The sequence below is a fragment of the Echinops telfairi genome, unplaced genomic scaffold (assembly GCF_000313985.2).
Source record: "Echinops telfairi isolate 266 unplaced genomic scaffold, ASM31398v2 ScPeMD7_3;HRSCAF=10, whole genome shotgun sequence".
In the NCBI taxonomy this organism is placed as follows: domain Eukaryota; kingdom Metazoa; phylum Chordata; class Mammalia; order Afrosoricida; family Tenrecidae; genus Echinops; species Echinops telfairi.
The window spans coordinates 62,711,177-62,726,041 of record NW_022103899.1 but is presented as its reverse complement, the minus strand read 5'-3'; the positions used below and the strand labels follow the sequence as shown (position 1 = coordinate 62,726,041).

Genomic DNA, 14,865 nt, shown 5'->3' with positions numbered 1-14,865 from the left:
GAGCCCCAAAATTAGCATCACTCAGGGGAAGTGACACAACAGGACTCAGGCCCGGCGCGCAACCAAAACCTCACACTCCCCTGAAGTCCGTGGGGAAGCACGTGCCCTCCTGATGGCTGCCTGTGACCATGGGGACACAGGCCCCATCCCCTGATGCCCCAAAGTATCTCCAGGCAGACCAAGGGCCAGGGTGGTACACAGACGACACCTGACATCCTCAGGGCCCAGGTCTAAACCTGGGGACCACACGGTACTTGCTGGATTTCAACAGTCACATTTTTCTCTCTGAGCTAACAGCAGACACAGGGCCCAGGGGACAGGGTCCAACTGAAAGAGTGGAGCTTCCAGGCCTCAGGCTGTCCTGAGATCAGGGCCAGGACCTGAGGTGTAAGTCGAGGAGGGGGGGCTGAGGTAAAGGCTGGCACAGCTTAGCCCCAGACCGCCAGGTGAGCTTTCCAAGACTCCTCTAAGAGGACACGGTGGGCCAGACCCCTCCTTTCCTTCCACGAGAAAGGGAGCGATGGAACTTGCCTCAGACAGATGTCCCCAGTCTCTGTGATATTGGGATGCCAGATTCTGGTCAAGCACTTCACCTTGGGGGGCTGCAGAGAGAGAAAGAGAGAAATCACAATGGCTCGCAAGCGTCCAGTCTCACCAGAAAGCAGGGCAGCCAGGACCACACTTGGCGTTCACCCACTTGTTTTGCGGGGCCTCGCAGGTGTCATGCAGGACCGTTCACCTCCATGTGGCCACACCTCAATATACACCGGCCCGACAGCCGCAGGGGTGTGCTCACACCAGAGCCACAAGTGCCCACCCAGCGCAGCCCCACAGAACTCCCCCAGGGCCATGTCCTGTCAGCAAGGGTCAACTGGGCCTCAGCCTCCTCCGACCTTCTTTGGGTGGGAGAGGGTGCTGGGTGGGGAGGAAGGACGGGAATGGGGACAGTTGCAGCTCACTCCAGGAACACACCCTGTGTTCTTAGGGACCCAGGACCCAATGAGGAACTGCCGCCACCTCTGCACTAAGAGCCCCTGTACTGCAGCTGATATCTCTGAGCCTGGCAGGAGAGCATCCCTCCCTTTCCTGGGGCTTCTGAGGACACTAGGACACCGCCCATCTGCCAAGGCTGACGTTTCAATAGAGAGGGCGAGAAGGAATAAAAAGTGAGGGCATGAGGGTACAGCGCAGCCATGCATGCCGTCACCGAGGGCGGCTTGTTTGGATAATGCTGTTCTTTTCTGATTTGTCGACGACAAAGCAATACAAACTCACACGAATCAGACAACAGAAGTGAGAGGGAAAGGCGTGCATAGCTCCACTGGCACCTGAGTGGCATTTTCTGAGAGCCTGATCCAGGCCACATGCATTCATTCTTCTTTCTAGAAAAGGGCACACCTGCTGCATACTACTTAACATCTCCTGTGCCCTCAGGTGGCGTTCCAGCTCCCCACTGGTTCCGCTCCGTACACTGAGGCAGCTTCCGGCCTCTAGCCCGCACTGTGCCCATCAGGCTGCTTTCCCGGCTCCCGGCCTCAGTGCCTCCTCAGAAGGAAGCCAGGTGAGGACGTGCGGTCAGAACATGGCCAGTGTCCTCACCTCGGGAAGGCTGTGACATCACACGCCACCTGCAGCCAGGGGAGCCCCAGCACCAGCCCTCAGATCACAGGGGCTCCCATGGGTGCCAGTCCCCGGAAGAGAGTCCTGGGGGCAGAGAAGGAGCCCTTGAGCTGTAATGGACGCACCTCGTGACCTCATATGAGAGGTTGTCTCAGAGACATTGAAGTTATCAATGCTCTGTCCAGTGTATCCTCTGTGGTCATTTTGATTTGTGGTGTATAAGTGTTTATTTTCCTAAGTTTTTATCTTTGTTACCTACTAAGAAAATCGTTCTTCATTCAGAGGTATGCAAATCCTCTCTTGGGCCTTCTCCAGCTCTCTTAGAGCTTCCTCTTTTAATGTGTAGGGAACAACCCTACGGAATCTCCTTTCTAATTTCAAGGTACCACAAATCATTCTGCTTCAAACCCTAACTGGCCCTGCCTCTGCCCCCAAGAAGCCATGGCTTGCTACTATCAGAATCTTCAGAACTTAGTTTCCCACCACGTATTAGCATCTGTCGTCCGCTATGGCCAGGGCTCACCACCGAACTTTCCAAATTGGTGGGCAAGCTGCTTAAAGACTGTTATATTGCTCAGCTGAATTTCTACGCAGAAGGTTGTGAGATATTAACATGTAGCCGTGGGTACGAGTTGGCATCGACTCAATGGCAGTGTTTGTGGTTTGGGCATTTGGGTGCTGTACCATGAACAGTTCACAATGAGAAGCAAGGTCGGTGTGAAGGATGCAGGCAGGTCGTACGCAAACACCTGCCGTGGGGACAGGTGTTTGGGGTCCAAGCCACTGCAAACGCCCTCAGCCTTGCTGGACTTCTAGGAAGACCGCCCAGCAAAGTTTCCACCGCAGATGTATCCAGAGAGGGACACTGTCTGCAGAAACGCTGCCGTTAATCAAGGAACGGCAGCAGGTGCACTCCTGGTCCCATGGAAGGCAGGCAGGCCAACCAGGGGTGGCAGCGAGGGTGGAGTATGCGGGTGTGGTGGTGGCAGGCTGGCAGTCACCAGGACAGGGCTCAGATGAAGTCTACTCACCACCATGTTGTAGGCATCAGGAACTTCAGTTTCAAACTGAAATTTTCCACCCTGGTAGTAACCCTCATCTATCAAAAAACACAAAACAAAACAAAAATCTTAAATTAAAAAAACAAACAAAAAGGAAACAAAAAGCAGATGCTCTATTAGGACGCAGCAAATACAGAGAATGAGTAAGACTGTAAAAATGGGTCAGAAGCAGCCCCATCCACCAGCAAACGCGTGCATGCCAGAGGAAGCTCCTCTCCTGGACACCTAGGTGTACACTGTGCCCTGCTTGAGGGGTCCCTCCCCTCCCCCTCCATCCACCCGCCAGCCACCCACTCCATCTCCCCATCTGGTTAAGGGACTTGCTCTTCGTTTTGCTGCTGCCCCTGTGGGATGTCCCAGGCCCAAGGGAGTCTGACGGGAGCCACCTTCCATTTACCCAACACCGACAGCCCCCTCCTTGCCAGGCACTGCCTCGGCCCAAGGGGTTGCCTAAGCCAGCAGATAGGGTCAACCTTGGAACTAGGGGGCTGGGTAGGAGGGCGTCCAGGGCACCTGTCACTCCCAGGATGCACAGTGCCTTCCCTCTCCCCCAGGAGCTTGAGATCGGAGCCGTTCAAGTTGGACAGAATTCCCGTCAGCACAGATATGAGGACTCTTCAAGATACTCAGAGCACAACTTCGCTCCAAGGCTGCAGGCTCACTGGTCTTCCACAGCGGCTGCGCGAAGTACCCAATTTCCCCTGAACTATGTGAACCCTCTCACATACTCTGGTGGTGACCATGACACGGGGAAGGCCAGTGTTGGACAAACCCGTCAGCACACCGCATTTCCAACTTGAGGAAGATTAACCTGTGAAGTGTGGCCCTGGCTTTTGGATGCCACTGTGAATCTGCCACCATCCTTTTTAGGAGTAACTGGTTGGCTTAGGAGCCCTGGTGGCCTGGTGGCTTACTCACTGAGCTGCTAACCGCCAGTTGGGCAGTTTGACCCCCCGTCGCTCCCGGCGAGACTCCCTCACAAAGATGTTCAGAGCTGGAAACCCAGGGGCCTTCCGGCTGCCGCACAGGCTCACTATGAGTCAGAATCGGCTCAATGGCAGCGGGTGTTCGATGACAGGACAGAGGCCACGGGCAAGCCTTTCAGGCCAAATGCCTCCCCCAGCTTTCTGCCTCACTCAACACCCAGTTCCATGGTGCTACCTGGACTCGTGTGTGGATGCCGCCACATGCTTCCTGTCCGGTCAAGCTCTCCTTTATTAATGACCTGAACGATACTTTCCTCTAACGTTCTGAAAATGGCCAGCAGGAACGTTCCCATCTACTGGTTCCTGTAAGGTGCCTCTTCTGGAAACAATTTTACTGTCATGTCTGCCCTGGTCCACGGTTATGGCCACATTCCAACTGGAAACGCAGCCGGGAAGCACCCGCTGCTTGCTCCGACCTCCCTAGCAGCTCCCATGAGAGCCCGTCTGGAGAGCCTGGCCCAGCTGGGCAGGTGGTGGGTGGGCGGGGCACAGGTCCCTAAGCTTGCTTGGCCTACAGCCATTTTTCTAGGGAAAAAAAGACTCCCCTGATGTAAGACGTGAGCTCTGGATCTTATTTTGACACCATGACTTCATGTCAGGTCTTTTCTTTGCCGGCTGCTTTTCACAGGATTCTCTGTGGTTTCCAGCAACTTACGTATGTTAGGCTATGTGCGTATGGTGTGCTTTGATGTTTTTTCTCTATTTCACTTTGGGGCATTTTAGATGTGAGAATTGTAATTTTCAGCACATTTGACAATAATTGGATCCTTTTATCTTTCAGTATTTTTCTATGACATCTTCCTTGTTACATTTCCTCTTCTCTGAATTACACATGCTGCTGGGTCACAGGTTTTATTGATAATTTTTTTCCCTTTTCTTTCTCCACTTCATTTTGGGTCATTTCTATTTTTGCAGGATCCGGGGTGTTGACAAGCTCACCCAGGGCATTGTTCAGTTGAGGTTATTGTGTTTTCAGGGCTGGATGTTCCACTTAGTTCTTTTTGCACCTTCATTTCTTCCCGAGGTCAGTCCAGACCTCCTTCCACCCTGACACCCTTTAAGGTGCCGCTCCCAGGTCTGTGCGTCACCCAATGGGCTACCCTTCTCGGTTCTCCCCCTCAGCCGTTCCCCTGCTTCAATCCTTCCCTCTAGCATCACAGGCCGCTCCCATCAGGTCCCTGGATGTGTAGGTGGACAGCTAGGAGGGTGTGGCCTGGCTACAAGAAGGCTTGCAGTGGGATGACTCCATCCATAAGGTGCACAAACTGCCCATTATCCTCACAGCAAACCCACCCACCGCACAGACACCTCCCAGACTGCGCCTCAGGAACCTGGGAGCTACACAGAGGCCTGAAGGCCACAGGGAGAAATAGGTGGATAAGCAGATACAGAAGACATGCTTGAAGCAGTGCTAACCCCATGTACTGGGGGACGACAGCGTGGGGAAACACTGTAGTGCGTGAAACCTGTGAACAACACTGTGAACGTTGGGGTGGAAAAAGGGATGTGCATTATCATCTGTCTCAGCTCCTGTCTTACAGGAAAACTCAAGAGCACATCAATGGATGATATACAGAAAAGGACAGAACACAGATTTGAGTGGGGAACCAAGGAAAGAGAAAGCAAACAAAACTACAGAGGGGAAAACCAGTGGAGCAGCAGGTCTCCAGCAATCAGCAAAGCTAACCCTCGGCCCTCCACATGGAAGAGTCCTGCCAGTGCACCCGTGAAGCGACAGAGCAGGTCATCCGCGTGGACAAAGCCCCGCAGCTCCGAGGAGCAAGGAAGTGGTGTGAAGACGACAGCATGAGAGCCTGCGGGGTTGTCAGGAGCTGAGAGCATCCACACACAAAGCAACAGGCTAATCTATCACAACCGAGGCAACAACAATGACTAAAATCAGTAATTCCAGGGGAGACATCAGTCAGACCCACAGAACTTAAGAGAATAATGTGACGATACCAAGAAGTTAAGAACTGCAAACATGAACAAGGGAATAGCCGAGGTAAAATCAGGGAAGGTGTCAGGGCCGTGTCCTTTCACTGCTCTGTCTGTAGCTGCACAAATCCTCAGAAGCAGACTGCTTACTGGAAGAAGGCTCAGCAAGAACCCGTGAAATGCAAATGGCAGGACCTTGCCCACTGAGGGGGGCCCTGATGCTCTTGCTGATAAGCAAAGGCTGCAGCCTTCAATACCAACTGCAACTTAATTAGCGGAAACCCCCATCCTCACGATTGGACCGACTGTTTAATACACAGTGGCCATCAGCTGTAAACAACTCGGGCGTCATCATCAACTGATGACCGGATGAGCTGCGGCTGCCCATTCAGTGGAAATAACGCGCGGTTACAGGGACGGATGGCAAACACACCAGGCTGGCCAGAGAAGCCACTGGTCCCCCTCTACATGCTGCCTGAGCCCATTTGCTTGACTTTCTGGAAAAGGCAAAGCCTAAGGGACAGACAGACGAAGCCAGGTCACGGGCTGTCTGAGATGTAGCTGCAACTCCTCCAGCCTGGCCCCTGGTATCTAACAGAAGCCAAAACCACAGCTGTCTCCGCACACCTGCTGGCCTCTCTGTCTGCGCCAAGTGCTGAGCCACTGAGCCACCAGGACTCTGCTCCTGAATGACTGGCTACCAACAAGCTGGTTTCAGACCACTTACTCCATACGTTGTGTGGTAGTTACATAACTTCATACCAACAGGAGTCTAGCCTGTCAATCAGGTCACAGACACCTGATGATGTCTCCCTGTGGGCATGGCCTTCTTGTGAGGATTCTGGGAATGTCCTTTCTTTCTCTCTGGAGAGGGGCCACACTCTCTCCCTGCCTTGGTCTTCCTGTTGACAAACCACAGGAGAACTGCCGAGACCTGCAAGGGCTCTCTCTCTCTCTCTCTGTTTCACTTGCTGAGGAGCCACATGGAGACCTGCGCCAGCACAGAGATGCTACCACCACCACTAGATTCACAGGACTTCCACCCGCCGGCCTGTGATCTCTCTGCACTCGTCATCCTGTTGAGTGGCTGCAGAGTCTGAAGAGGAGTTTATGGACTAGTACTGGCAAGATGGGCTAGTATCGGGCTTGCACATTAGACTCTCAGCCACCACAGAACCAGGGCAACGGAGCCAAGGACAGCATCCTGAGCACGCAGCTCCACGCGGTGCCGGAAGTCCTGGTGTGTGGCTGCCAACGCGCGCGCGTGCGTGCGGCAAAGAGCAGCAATCATTTATGGGATGGAGACTTTCCAAACTGGGACAAACAACACACTTCACGTTCAAGAACAGGACGACACAGCATTAACGACCCTGCTGGGGATGTGGCCCTCCATCAAAACAGCCGCGTGATTTGGACAGTCCAGCACATCTAGAGGCCAACTTGGCCCAGAGCCCGTCATCAAAGGCAGGAACCACTCCAGGAAAACCAGCAGAGGGCTCTGAGTGTCAGGAGCGGGGAGTTCACACTAACTTAGTGATCTAAGTCGAATGTGGACCACAGGTCATTATTCCAGAGCAGCACAGGCGTGGTCAACAGCTCTCCAGACAGCACTCATGCCTCCTCACTGCCTTACAACAGTGTGCTGAGTCTGTGGGCACAATGAACTACGTGTTGGGCTGCTAACTGGAGATCAGTAGTTTGAATCCACCAGCCACTCGGCAGGGTCAAAGATGAGGCTGTCTGCTCCTGGAAAGGCTGGCAGCCCCCAAAACCCTCCACAGCGGTCTACTCTCTCCTAAAGAGTGGTGAGGAGGGTGAGCTGGCCTTTGGTCATCATTTCAAAGTTTTAGCCCTTGGCATCAGTCACCTCCAACATTAGAGGCTGGGACACCCGCATTCACAAAGGAAGCTCTGCTTTCAGCCCAACCAGCTGCTTCCTCGCTCATGGGACAAGCTTGGCTGCTCACAGTGCCCCGTCCACCCCTCACCCCCAGGGATGAGCCTGCAACACAGTGCTTGCTACAACCACCCCCCAGCCCCCACCCCCGGCCTGGGATGAGCTGTGCCACTGATTGTGGCCCACTCCCTTGCCCCCCACTAGGGAGGAGTTGTGCTAACCCTGGTGCCCATCATCCCCAGAGGGATGAGCTCTGCTGTCCATGGGAGCCACCCCCTTCCCCAGGGCCAGATTCTGATCTGTGATAATTATCCCCAAGCCCTCTGTCACACACACATAGCTGGATTTGTTTGTCCAAGTTGCCTGGTGCATTTCAACTTTGGACACCTCTGATTATTACAAAACACTCCCCACAGTCCGTGGGGAGAGAAGGCCAGGACTCGTGAGCACACGGATGGGCGGCCTCCACGTTCCTGTGTTTATTAGCTGGTGACTATGCGCAGCCTCTCGCTCCTTTTCTAGTGGCGATTAAAATCATACAATCACACCCTTGATTCCATTCCCTCCCCTAGACTGCCCACTCGCTCTCTCGTGGCGCCCACCCAGGCGTGACCCTCGGGGAGAGGGTTGGTGAGCTGTGAGGAGCCTGCTCCTTGGGCACTGTCCTAGGGAGTTCGAGACAGACCCTTCATGGCACAGACTAGGCTCAGCTCTGCCCACTCCCGCCCATACTTCTGCATTAACCCTTCCCAGGGCTTGGCACTCTGAGACCCATTTTACAGACGGGCAGGCTGTTGCTGAGAGTGGTAGCTCAGGGCAAAGTCCTGGCTGGAACCCAATTGGGATTTGTAAGCCTCTGCCCTGGCCGGCTCAGAGGTCAGTCACTGTTGCGTCCACAGCAAGCCTCGATAGATGTTTCTAAGCCTGATGTGACTGCAAAGCACGGAGCTGTCTCCCAACAGGAGGGTCAGCTGCTCTAGAGTTTGGTACACTGAGAAGCGGACCAGTCAAGCCCCTGCTGACTTACTGGGCAACCTTTCAGCGGCTGCTTGAACAGGAGAGGCTATTACCTGGGGTCACGGTTAGCTGGAAGCAGTGGAGTTTGTTGGGATCAGGAAAGTGCACCTTGCAGGTACCTGCAAAAGAAAAGCTGTCAGGCAAGACCAAGGCCCAGCAGCTACCTGCCTGCCCGTCCGAGTGCTGACCCCAAGCTGGAAGCAGGGACATGCGTCGGTGCTGCAGGGTTCCCCAGGGAGACCCCTCTTGCCTGGAGGCAATGGAGCCAGCAGGCTCTAGTTGCCCCAGGGCCCTCAGGGCACGCGCCTTCTGTCCATTTTTCTCCCAGTGAGTTCCCAATGGGGATGCTTCCCTTCCACCTGTTCAAGGTCATTCAGACGTCAGTAGAAATGGAGCCCCAGAGGAGAGTACATGTGTCTCAGGCTCACTCCGGAAGGAAAGGACCCCAGCCCAGTCTACAATCTGGTCATTTCACCCCAGGGCCACCACACCACCAAGCCACAGTGATGCTCCCTGGGACTTGGGCCTTGCCTTTTAAAGGCCCCGCAGGCTAATGCCTTTGTTGGTGAGATGACACTGTCACTCTGGATGGCAGTGTTCTGTGCCCACATGTCTCTTGAGCCTAAGGTGCCTGCCTTAGGGCAAGTCTCACCAGGGGGAGGGCTATAGACTACACCTCACACTGCCGCCCATAGAAATGACAAGAGGCAGTAGTGCCCTTACTCCTGGGCCATCAAGTGACTCAGATCCTTAGACAGCCCACCGATCCTCTGTGGGAGGAGGTCAGATGCGCAGGCATTCCCTCCCCTGAGGGAATCAGTTGCCAGACTGCTGTCTCATCCCTCCACAGGGGTGGGCCTGCTCCCTGCCTCTGGGGACAATGGACAGGCTCCTGTAGGCGGAGTTTGCACCCTACTGATAATGTTCCTATGGAGACCCAGAGACCACCCCCTAGACCACCCTCTCATTGCTGTGTAACCTATAGTGCAGCCCCTTCCTGTGATTTTACCTGTAATTAGTGGGCTGGATTGCCCCCAAAAGGTATATAGGTGTGAGTCAGCAGGACTTCCCTCTCTGACCCTGAGCTCCTTGCTGCTCACTCCCTGGTCACTCCCCTCTCCCTTGTTCCCTTCCCCTCCTTCCCTTCCCCCTCTCCATGTGGACCACCAAGCTGGGCTGAGGTGAGCAATGTTGCTATGTATCATGCCTGACTGTATTATTGTATTGTCTCTCATGCTCTCGATGACTTTAATATAATGCTTATATATCTCAACCGTACAATTGTGCATTACTGAACCCAGAAGTAGTATTACTGAACCAGTGAGTTCAAGCAGCGGGTGGGGGCTGGTTCCCTCACCCTCCGTCCGCGCAATTTTAATTAATACTACAATGCTCCCTGTCTAGTTCTCCTCACACTGGGGACGGCCACCGATGGCCGATGCCACTGGTCTCACAGACTCGCAAATGAGGAACATGCTGAATTGGCAAATGCGTTACACACGAGGGGACCTTCAAATAGTTGGTGGAAAAATGAAACAGGGACCATGGAAATTTTCCATGAACCCTCTGCAGTCCCCATGTATATTTTCTCATAATAAAATCTCCAAAAACAGAATTCTGATTTGGACTTGGGAGGAACCATCTCACCCGAGGTCGTCCCCCCCACTCCCCATAGGACAAGAGCTCGTTCCACATTCACAGACAGCTCACGATGCCTCCCCAGCTCATCATCTCAGAAGCAAGTCACAGGTGGGACACTGTGCCCTCTCCAGAACGCAGAAGGATGAGCCCGGATAAAATACAGAGATGGCACCTTCCAGCTCTGATTTGAAGACAATTTTCAGCTCAAGAGAATTTTCTAGATGTTTTGGCTGATTTGTAAAGCTGGCCGTGGGGCCGGGGCAGAGGGGAAGACCCAGCACAGTTCCTTCCCCTCTAGGGATGGGGGTGCTGCCAGCTGGCTCTGAGAGCAAAGGTAGTGACGCCGCTGCCTCCTCCTCGTCAGAGCCAGGGGTCCCAATGCTCCGTGGACAAAACTAAAGCTCATTCCTCACACACATGAACAACAGGGTTGTGGGGTTTGGGGGGCTATGGTAGGCTACTGAAACAAAACAATCCTTTCCCCTGACACATTGGGCTCAATGTGTGATGGGCCTGTTATACTTACAAGGTAAGTTTGCTTCAAGCTCTGCCACCTCTGTAGAAACAAAAAGACTCCTGTTACTGTCAATACACTGTTCTCAGCGGCAGTTCCCAGAACCCCGAGGAAATAAGGAGAAGTGGACCAGTTGGAACTCGAAGTCACTTCACTGCTTCCAGACCATGCAGGGGCCACATGTGAACAGACTCAGCGAGGTCACAGGGTGATCATCATGTGAGTGGGATCAGCTCCTGTAGGTTTACCCAATGGTTTGTTTAGGACCATGTACCTCCCACCAGCTGGTCTCAGCCTCACAGTCTGGCTCTGCTGTTGAGGGGCCAGACCGGTGGAAGGACCTCTGCATGCGTGTCTAGCCCCCCACCCCCACCCAGAGGATGGCAGAGAAAGTATTTCACCTCCTGACCTCCATGTCCTGTCACAGCCCTGGCCACTCTGGTCACTCCCTCGCTGGCCTCTTGGAGCCACATTCTTTGCCCTGGCTCTCTGGTGGGACTCAGGTGCCTTCAAGGGCCACTCATTCAGTGTGACAAGCTGCCTGGACAATGTCCCAAGTGGCCCCCTCCACTTCCCTGATAAAGAGCCTTCCCATGCCATCAAACGTACCTGCTCGGGGGTACAGTGCAATGGTTTGAGGCAACATCCCTAGCACTATAGTCCAGTGCCTGCCGAGCTATGAAAATCCCAGATGCCGCAGCCCTGCCCCAGCCCAGCCCACCCTCCACGGTTCTGGTGCTGCCCGCTCTGCACCCCACCCCTGCTCTGCTATCCACATGCACACGTGGCAGGCTGCAGGAGGGAACGTAGTAACACACTCTAGTCTGGGGGTCAGAGTAGCTCAAATCCACTGGCAGGCAGGACCCTGCATCTCCAGGAAGGGCTCCCTCAGGCGGGTGGATTAGGGTCAGCCTGGGACCAGGTGGCCATGACCAAGGCCCATTGCCAGATCACAAGGTGCTCAGACGCCTGGTGTTACTCAGCACAGGACACAGAGTGCCCACTCGCCCCAAGAGCAGCAGCTTTCCTCGGCGTCCCAGCAGGAGTGCAGAGATGACAGGGAAGGCACGCGCAGCCGCTCTGCCCTCAAGAGCTCCCCGCCACGCCCCAAGGAGCCAGCACCTCCAGCCCCCAGCTGGAGTTTCCCAGACACCCACACCTGCAAACCCCATGCTGCACTTCCTCCTGAGAAAGGAGATGTGCTTTCTCTTACCACTGTCCCTCAGTGACCATGGACCCCGAGCTTCAGCCAACCCAGGGCCAGATGCCTCTTGAGTGGTGGGGTCTTGACACCCCCAAGTTCCCCTTTAGGGCCAGCTCCAGCCATATGTGGGCTTAGCCCTTGTCCATTTATATGCACTGACACCCTAGATCTCATCTCTGCTGCAGCCCGGTACCCACCCCACTAAGCTGGCCCCAGGTGAGCCCACAGCTGGCGGGCCCTGCTGTCAGTTGGCTCAGGCCCCACTCTCGGCTGGCCACTAGCTGGCTGGCAGTGGCATCAATGTCCAGTGCTTGAGGCATGAGAAAGCCTGCAGGGAGGAAGGGAGGCTGGCAGAGCTGTAACCCTGTCTTTGGGGCTTCTGGGTCACCCGGGGAAAGCTGGCTTCTGCACAAGGCCAGCAGAGCAGTAGGGAGTCCTTAGTCATTTCACAAGCTAGACCCCACCCACCACAGGTTGGCCAGCGAGGGAGATCGACTGGCTTCCCTCCGGCTCTCACCCCTCTGGTCCCACCCAAATATGCTCCACTCTCACCACTGACTCTTGCTGCCGAACTCCGCCGGCATCACGGCCTGGGCCCCCACCTCCAGAAGCCCCTCCTGGCTCACCGAAGCTTCCATGTGGATAAAGGTCCAACAGACCCTCTAGCATCCTGGACCCAGCAGTTAGGATTCACTTGCCCCTGGCCTGGAGGCAGCTCTAGGTTCCAAACACAGTGACGCCAAACACTGCCCACCATCCCAACCCACCCATCTAGAGCATCTATCAAATATGCCCTGGCAGGCCATGCCCCACGAGACCCAACCATACTCTCCAGATCACAGCCATTGTCTTCCTCCATCAGTACCCCTGCCAGCACCATGTCCCCATCAGTAGCCCTGCCCACGCCATATTCCCCATCACTAAACCTCAGAGGATCGAGGACTCCCACCACACCCAGATGAAGTGGCCACAAAGTTCATCATGGTCCAAGCCAGGCAAGGGGTGGGGGTGGGGGGGCACCTCACAGGTGGAGACATGCTTATCACCAAGTCTTCTCTGCCACACACACACTCTTGGTCCTGACCTCAGCACTCAGGTCAGGCCCACCTCTGCTCATCCCCCATCCTCCACCTCAAGCCCCACCTGAGGGAGATGGAGGCAGCAGGCGGCCATGTGAGGGATGGGACTCAGTGCTATTGCCCCAGGCTGTCCAGCAACGGGCTTGGCTCTGGAACCCTGCCAGTCACTAGGGCCCGGGAGAGGGCCACAGTGGTGCACTGTGCTGTTTCCCCAACGCTCCTGTAGGTCAAGCAGGGTAAACCTAGCCAATGTCAGTTCCTGTCCCAGGGGCCTTGGCAGCCACAATAGGCTGGGCTGGGCCTGTCCGGTCCAGGGTCTGGAGCCTGAGGGCATCCAGGTGAGTCCTACATAGGCGGGCAGCTCTTGGAAGTCTCCTTCTTGGACCTGCCCTTCCATTTGGCTCACTGGGCTTCGTCTGCTGGGTCTGCTATGGGTCTCCCATTCAAACCACACAGCAGCCACCAACCAGGAGGCCTCTCAACCGGCGAGTCTCAGTTCCTCAGCTGTCAGATGGAGATGGCACCGGCTGGCATGGTCTGCCGAGGCGGAACCAGCAGTGCCCGACAAAGTGTCCTCACTGTCTTAGTAGATACAAACTGTGCTTACTCCACGAGACAGTCTGGCTTATATATGGCCTTCCTTGCCATCATCTTGTAACTCCTACCAGTTGGCTGGTGAAGCTATGCAAATAAGGTGTCTGTAGCTCACCCACAGGATTGCACACCTTGTTCAAAGTGCAAATAAAGTGGGTAACACCCTCATGGGGGGTGGGATCGTGCGAATTAGGTGTTATTTGGGGACTGGTCAGTTTTGCTTTCTCACTGCCTAACCTTTCTCCCTTGGAATGACTGGGGATTTCAGACTGCTGACCGTTCGGCCTTGCAGTTAGCAAAGCCAACACACCACCAGGACTCTTCCAAACCAAGAACCAACCTTACCGCCTTAGACTCACAGCGACCCTCTAAGACCTGGCAGAACGGCTCCTGTGGGTTTCCAAGACGGTCACTCTTTGTGGGAGTAGGAAGTCGCCCATCTTTCTGCAATGAGCGGCTGGTGGTTTTGAAATGCGGACCTTGCAGTTAGCAGCCCAACATTTAACCACTACATCAACAGGGTTCCTCTTAGGCTTTAAATGAGTCATCCAGAGGTGAGAAGAGGGGGCCTCACCCTCACCAAGAAGAGATGGGAGTGGAGCATGTCCTGTGGACCCAGAGTCTGCACTAGCCCCAGGAAACAGACAGAGATAGAGACCACTGTAAGACCAGAGGCAGCACCTGCCAGTGAGAAAAGGAGGCAGCAGGACCAGAGGGCAGGGTGGGCTTCCTGGACCACGGAGTGTGTAGACTCATGGAACAAGAAAGCTGAATGTCTTTGGGCCAATGCTTGTCAGGGGAGCGAGGTGGCCCCAGGCACTTAATCCGTGAGCTCACAAGCCCTGTAAGCACTTGTTGGAGCAGGGCAGGGACTGAGAGCGAGAAAGAGGCCTGTTTATGGGCACAGCTAAGGGGCTGTCCTGAGGCCGTCCTGACCCTGAATTGTAACTTGTCACTTCCCTAATAAACCTCACCCTCTGGAGTACCGTCTGTAGCCAGGCGCAGCCATTGCAAATGATGGAGTTTGGCAGAGTGCCGTGGGAGGGTGGCCAGGGTCAGGACTGCTACAAAGGCCAGTCAAGGGGGCCATGTCCACCCTCTGGATCATGGGAACCGGCTTTAGACGGCTTCCATGCATCTCTCACTTCCTGCTCCTGCAGCTAGAGGACAGGCCACCCCACCCATACCCTGCCATGCTTACGCACCCCCTCTTGGCCAATCAGTTGTCAGAGGCCAGGGGAGAATAAGGAAGAGGGCATGTCCTGTGTCCATAACCACACCCTGCCTGCTCTTTCCTGTCCATGACGAGCAGAG

General features: G+C 55.0%; 1 protein-coding gene across 1 annotated transcript in view; it reads right to left on the bottom strand.

Annotated features, from left to right (window-relative positions):
* UBE2F (ubiquitin conjugating enzyme E2 F (putative)) overlaps window positions 1-14,865 on the bottom strand; it is a 21,377-nt gene that overhangs the window by 5,497 nt on the left and 1,015 nt on the right. Inside the window, exons 2-5 of the mRNA XM_045294424.1 lie at window positions 10,687-10,716; window positions 8,573-8,638; window positions 2,652-2,719; window positions 441-602 (exon numbers count right to left, since the gene is read on the bottom strand). Of these exons, the coding sequence (XP_045150359.1) occupies window positions 441-602; window positions 2,652-2,719; window positions 8,573-8,638; window positions 10,687-10,716 (326 nt within the window). The remainder of the gene's footprint in view (window positions 1-440; window positions 603-2,651; window positions 2,720-8,572; window positions 8,639-10,686; window positions 10,717-14,865) is intronic.